The 6,991-nt window shown below is 31.7% G+C and overlaps 1 protein-coding gene across 1 annotated transcript; it reads right to left on the reverse strand.

Annotated features, from left to right (window-relative positions):
* Window positions 1-3,123: 3,123 nt before the first annotated feature.
* Window positions 3,124-5,993, reverse strand: LOC120256498 (GDSL esterase/lipase At4g16230-like). The gene is made up of 5 exons (XM_039264181.1): window positions 5,703-5,993; window positions 5,167-5,294; window positions 4,838-5,071; window positions 4,479-4,731; window positions 3,124-3,435 (listed from the first exon to the last, which is right to left on the reverse strand). The coding sequence occupies exons 1-5, from the start codon at window positions 5,953-5,955 to the stop codon at window positions 3,224-3,226; spliced, it is 1,080 nt and encodes a 359-aa protein (XP_039120115.1). The 5' UTR covers window positions 5,956-5,993; the 3' UTR covers window positions 3,124-3,223.
* Window positions 5,994-6,991: the final 998 nt, after the last annotated feature.

A 6,991-nucleotide genomic window follows, 5' to 3' on the forward strand; every position in this document is an offset into this window, starting at 1 on the left:
AAAGTTTAAGTGTGGGACAATTTGATAAGTGTACAATGTTCATGTATTTAATATCATTTATACACTTATTTGGCTTCTATTATAATTATATTGGGGAATTCAGTGCTTAATCTAATGTGCTTTTACATTCTCAGGCTTCAGGTAGCGCTTACAAATGAGAGAGAGCCAAAAGAAGCATTCTAGACCTTTAACGAAAAATTTGGAGCTCTCTTGGCATCATTCGAATTAGGACAAGGTAAGCTGGGTGGCTTAAGGGCAGCTTATGGCCGTAAGTGTTCTTGTAAGACTCACGACTATCTTCTCCAACTCCCTATGACTATATCCTTATGCCCATAAAGAGCCAGTAAGCAGCTGAGTATAAATAGAACTTATGAGGATTTTTAGGGTTATTTTTAATTTTCTTTTGAGCTCTCTTGGAGGTGAACTTAGGGAAGATAGGAGACAAATCTCCAACACTCAATACGCTATTCTAGAGGAGATTTGGATCCATATTTAAGGGGATTAAAGATCGTAGCCGTCAAGCTCACCTTGGCGGCATGCGTAGAAGCTTTCCTAGAGCTTCTCCAATGATTCTTCTTCGAAATAATTGAGAAGGGGATTTTTCATATTTTCCATGTATCCTCCTATTTCTTGTATCTTGAATTCTTGCATTCCATTAATGGAGGGCTAATTTGTTAGATGTTTAGGCATAGTTGAACTCTAGGGTTTATTTCATTGACATTAGTTGTTGGATTTTTGTTGCTTTAATTGTTTTCTTAATTGCAATCATTTCTATTTGAGTGTAATTGCTTGTTTAAATGCTTAGTTGCTAACGAGGCAAAAAACCCTACTTATCATACTTAATGTGCTTTGTGACTAGTAAAAATATCCACCTAGCATAGGCATGCCGTGATTAGAGAGAATTGTGAGTAAGCCTGGGTATAGGGTACTTTGGAGACTCCATCTCTAAATTCTCCGGAGTGAATTAATGATAATCTCCGTGCTCTTTGCAATTATGTGGAGTAGATTTTAGGAGAAATCACATCTTCACTCTGTATTCGGATTATGTGTAATCTCTCTCTTCAAGGAATATTATCTACTCAAAAGATTGTCATTGGTTTACAGCGAGGTTTTATAGAGTATTAATGCGATTGTGTTGATGTATGTATCAACTCTGCACCTTTTCAATTACTCTTTGCTTGAGAAATCAAGGTTTAGTTTAATTCTGAAAACCTCTCGGTTCAAATAGGATTGCAAACTTAAACAACCTTTGTCATGTACTTCATAACCCTAGATGAATACTATGATAGAACATCGTTCCTTACCTTGATTTGTCTTTGGCTTTATCTCCATATTTCTTGTTTTTATTTCCTTTTGTTTACATACACATCACTTGATCACTTAGGCTATTTTTCGGAATTAGAGCTATTACTAGTATTCATTTTTTTCCTTTCCTTTGGATTTGACTATACATTACACCAAAAAGAAATTTGACCTAGTGAGAGTTTGAAAAACAAAGGTTTTATTTCATCTGAGAGGGGCATTTGTGGTAATACACACAAAACACACTGATAGGGGTAATAGTTGGGGCTAAAAGGTAAATAGGTTAATAAAGTAGGAATTGTTTGGAATATTGCAAATGTCAAAAGAAATATCCGAGAAGCATGAAATTGTCCATGTCCTTATAAATAATTTTTCGTTATTGTTATTTGCAAAACTTTTTTAAAAAAATAAAGAATAGCCAAATTGGAATTGAGAAAAAGCTATTGTTTGTATTTATAGGTGGCCTGAGTTGTAATGATAACCTTTTTTTTGTCTCATGACAATATGGGCAAGATAGGACACTCACGTTGAGGTACTGCAACCATTTTGAAGATAATAATAAATTTTATGGGAAAGTACTCAAAAATCCCTGTAAATTTGCACTTTCACAATAAATCCCTTAAAGTTTGCACTTTCCTTCAAGGACCCTTCTTTATTGGGCTATTTTTTTTTTAATCCATATTCCTCAAACGGTGTTAAACATGGGGTTAAATTGGGCCAGAAATTACCTAATTACCCCTGAGTGGAGAAACACAAACCCAGGTGCATAAAATGACATTATTACCCTCCAAACAATAAAATACCTTTTTACAAAAAACACCCTTCATACGTAGAATCCTTGCTTCCTGTGTAGAATCCAGGAACCATTAAATGATACACAGGAACAACTAATAATACACAGGAAAGGTTAGAAATATGAGAAGAAGGAGGAGAAGAAGAAAAAGTCTCTAACAGAGAAAAAAAAAAGTCCTGACAATATTTAACGTGACATGACTTGGCGAGAAAAGAACTTCACTAACTTTTCCACTCAAAAGTACTGGGCATTTCAGACTTTTGACATGCCATTAAACTAATGGATCAAACGGCAAGCACCAAAAAGAACTTGGATGAAAAAGGGAGGGATGTAATGGAAATTTCAGAAGTTAGAGAAACTGCAGTGGAATTTTGAAACTGCAGTGGAATTTTGAAACTTTCGAGGGACTTATAAGTAATTTTTCCTAAATTTTATTTATTTTGATAAATATTATAAAATAATGTTTATTTTGAAATTTTCATCAGGTAAATTTATATAGGTAAATTGCAACATTTAATCGCATTTTTTTCACGTTCAGGTCGTAATCATTCATTTGTGGGACATGATGACAAACTTAATTTTTTTCCCAATATTATGTGGTTGTTTATGTAAATAATTTATTATTAAAAAAAGTGTATATAATTTATAATAAAATCAAAATGATGGTGGGTGACATTTATTTTTTATTTATACATTTAAAATGTGCCATATTATTATATATATATATATATTAAGTATAAAATGAGATTTTTTTTTTTAATACGGATAAAACACATATTCTAATATTGATTTTTGAATTAGGAGAGGAATGAATGGCATTCACCTTTTATACTGTAGAGAAGGTAAATAAGAAAATGTTTATATAGAAAATTATATAAAATTATATAGTATTTTACTGCAGAGATTCAGCCTTGGGCCTTTCCACCAGTGATCATTCAATCCTAAAAAAGTTTAAGAAAAAAAAGTACGGATAATGAACATTTGTATCTTTTGAAAGAAAGATTGAGTAAATGAAGATCAAGCTTTTTTATTATACGCATGGATACCATACATTTATCTATTGATGAAGAGAGATAAATAAGATGCATTGATATATAGTGGAATATATATACATACGTATATTGTGATTTAGGTTTTGATAGCTGCCAATTGGCCAAAGTTGATTGGAGTCACAAACTCCCTTGACCCAACAAAAAGTGTTTGAGCAGCAACTCTATAAGCAGCTTCTGTTGGATGATTCACATCCCAAAACAAGAACTCTGTTCTGTTTGCACAGAAGGTGGATCCTGGAAGACATAGGGTTTGGTTTCCACAGCATGCATCCGTTAGCTCCGTGAAACCTAAGATCAAAAAGCATTAAACTTTATAATTAATATATATTCACATACTCATTTCATAATTAAACTAAGGTCAATTGTTTGTGGCATGTTAATTTTGGAGTTGCTCCTTTAAACACTATACGTACACCGTTGTATGTTTATAGTTATATAATAATTTAGTTAATGGTTCAAGACATCTTAATTTCTGATAAACTGCTCAAAATTAAGTGTGAAAACAAAGAAAATCCCATTTCTTCCAGTGGGCAGTAGAAATAGTATTACGCTTCCTTGTGTTTTATGTAAACTTGCAACATCATAAAATGGTAAGTTATTAACTTCTCATTTGAGAAGTTAATAGTTCGACAATTAATAGTTAATTTGGAAAATATAAATCAGAATATATAACTCCAAGTTTTTCATCCTATTACGGCCTTAAGTTTTGGGTTAAAATGGGTTCAAATAATATGCTTAATTTGTTTTTAATATAGCTTGATTTGTCTAATAGATTTATAATCTCATTAAAATAGACATGCTATTATGTAACAGGGGCGTGTGTTAGAGTAATTAATAGAATAATTTGAAAATATGGATTTGAATATATAAGCCTGAGATTTTCATCCTATTACCTCAAAATCTTGGGTAAAATTGAGCTCAAATCATATGTTTGATAAAACAGTTTGATTTGTTTAATTTATTTATAACATAGTTAAAATAGTCAAGCTAGTCCATATCAAAAGCGTGTGTTTAATTTATTCTAACTGGGTGTTAGAATAATTAAAAGTGCCACTTCCTTTAGTTTGAAAATTTGAATTTAAATATATGAATCTGTATTTTTAATTCTATTCATTTTAGCTTTTCAGATAAATTAGACCTAGCTAATATATTTGGTCTGTATGCAACACTTCCCTCTCGTTTTGGACTACTAGTAAGAAAATTACATGAATTCCTTCATTTAGAAAATAAATTAAAGTGCAGAAACTTACCAAACCTACCTCAAAATAAACACAATATAAAATGTGATACGAGAATAATTTAAATAGAATAAGAGAGAAAGATGTATTTACCAAATCGTGAAGGGCTTTTAAAGAAAAAATCAACCATCCCATATGAATTTCCAAGTGAATACTTGAAACCTTGGAGATTACAACTGAGCTCCTTCAACATGACCTGCATTGAGTTGTAGAACTTGCGTGCAGACTCGTTCAAATCCTCATTACAATTACCAGAAGAGTTATTAATGGCTCTTGCGGCTGGAGTGCATCCAATTTGTGGAATGCTTAACAAAGCAAACTTTCTTGCTCCCAAGAGATACAATGCCTATATGCAGGTAATAACTTAATTAATAAACACACTGATTAAATATGAAAAAAACTTTATGGTTTTTTTTTTTTTAATTTGATGAAGGATAGATAAAGAAGCTGACCTCCAAATTGACCTGATAAGAGGCAACAAGTGATTCAATAAATGCACATCTCTCAGTCTCATTCTTTGCAGGATTGGCTTGAAAATCTTCAAACAAGTCATTGCTTCCAGTGCTCACAAAAAAGATGGACTTTGCAATCAACTTCCGAGTTTTATTGATTCCTAAATTTGATATGAGATTAGCAACAACCGTCTCAAAGTCTGTCATTTGCTTCCCCAAGGAAAGAACCTGAATCTATACATATATATGATTCCATGCATATCAACAAATATTAATTAATAAACTTAATTAATTAATGAATTGAAGAATTAAACATGGTTAATGCTTACAAATCTTGCTCCTGTTGCATCAAGAAGGCCTGAACCTCCAGAAGCAAAGTTGACACCTCCAAGTGTTTGAGTCCATGAGTTCAGAGAGAGAAAAGGTGGTGGACTCATCTCCAACCCTAACTTCTGAACTGCAAATTCACATTTTTGCATGAATGCATGCCGTGATTAATTTATAATATTCAAAAAATAAGTGATGCAAGAATAAGAAAATTTCTTCACAGACTTCTTTGAAACAATCAATATAATTTTATTATACACTAATACAATATAATAGAGGTAAGACATATGAGAGCACCAACAATTGTTATAGTTAATTCTATATACAATTAGCATATTCATAATATCTAACTAATTAATATTATATAAAGAAATTGCTCTAAATAAAAACTAATTTAAAAGAAATGTAGCAGCGTGTATGCATTCTATAAACAATAATTCTCACTATAAACACCCATAATATGCAAAAATACTAACTAAATAAAATATAGATTATCCTTATCTACCAAAATACTAAATATATTTCAACAATCACCAACCTATACAGTCAGCAGCATTGAACCCATTAGTGAACCGGCCTGTCGATGTTCCGTTTGGAAAGTCCACGCCATATGGATGGAAGTTGACCTTGGCTGTGCAGTTTGGCAAGAAGTTATTGTTTCCCACATCAACTATGGAGTCTCCAAAGACGAACACAGTTGGAACTACTCTTGCATGAACAATACTGATCACCATGGATAAGAATGCAAGAATGAGGACTTGAAAAGTTTTGACGTGGTTAGCCATGTTCATCCTCTTTATTGATACTTGTGGGGAGGGATTTGAATGATTAATTGTGATGAATTTATAGGGGCTTTATGTTTGATTTAATGGACATGTATATATGCAACCAGTAAGAAGAAGCTAGAAAGAGCATTTGATAGCTATTCACTATGTTTTAGTGCTCTTGTTCTTGTTGGAGTTATTGGACTGGTCTTCCCTTGCATGGCATTTGGCAAATGTTTAATTATTTATAACTTTGTGAATTCCGCGTTTCGTTATCAGTCTGCTTTCTAGTTTTAAATTGGAATATTCTCACATTAAACATATCAAAAGAAGCTTATAATTGTTCTGGTTTTGATGTGCGATAAAAATGATAACTTTTATTTTGCAATTATTGGACCAAGTTTTACCTTAAAGATGGCCACTGCAAAAGAGACTAACAAATAAAGATAAATTTAAATCATTTTTATTAATCTACATTTGTTATATTGGCATCCATCATTTTTAGTATAATGTAATATACGGAGCTAAATTTATAACCAATAATGTTTAAGTTGAGCTATGAATAATAAAGGGTCTCTTATCGACAGCCACTTTGTACAATCTTATGTAACTATTTAAGAGAAATTTGTTAATGCATCACTGATTTTTAATTATCATAATGCCACTGGGTTTTAATATAAAATCTCCTTTTAATTTACTGGGTTACATCTTGAAAATGTTTAGATATGGCAAGACTCCGTTGTATTCCTCTTTTTATTTTATGCAATAAAATGAAATCGTGCTAGTCGGTAGAGCATGCAAAGTGTAAAATCATAAAAATTTAGGGTGGGTTTGATTATGTTTTTATTTTTATGTTTTCCAGACAGTTTTATAAAATTGATTTTTAGAATGAATTTTTAAATTTTAAAAAACAAAAAACTTGCTTGGTGAAACTATTTTCAAAACAGACACTACAAGAAAAACAGGAATTTCGGCAACTCAGAATTTGGTAAATGTAGTTTATTCTAAAAACCGTGACAAATCGATTTTAGCACTGCTTTAGACGAATCTCAATCGTGTTTAT

Source organism: Dioscorea cayenensis, unplaced genomic scaffold (assembly GCF_009730915.1).
Source record: "Dioscorea cayenensis subsp. rotundata cultivar TDr96_F1 unplaced genomic scaffold, TDr96_F1_v2_PseudoChromosome.rev07_lg8_w22 25.fasta BLBR01001471.1, whole genome shotgun sequence".
Classification (NCBI taxonomy): Eukaryota; Viridiplantae; Streptophyta; class Magnoliopsida; order Dioscoreales; family Dioscoreaceae; genus Dioscorea; species Dioscorea cayenensis.

What these genes read in the sequence shown, in the direction of transcription:
- LOC120256498 (XM_039264181.1), bottom strand. Translation starts at nt 5,955, where the DNA reads ATGAACATGGCTAACCACGTCAAAACTTTTCAAGTCCTCATTCTTGCA. An exon ending in CAATGCTGCTGACTGTATAG is followed by an intron (nt 5,295 to 5,702) that starts GTTGGTGATTGT and finishes GTGAATTTGCAG; the next exon opens with TTCAGAAGTTAGGGTTGGAG. An exon ending in ATGCAACAGGAGCAAGATTT is followed by an intron (nt 5,072 to 5,166) that starts GTAAGCATTAAC and finishes ATATATGTATAG; the next exon opens with ATTCAGGTTCTTTCCTTGGG.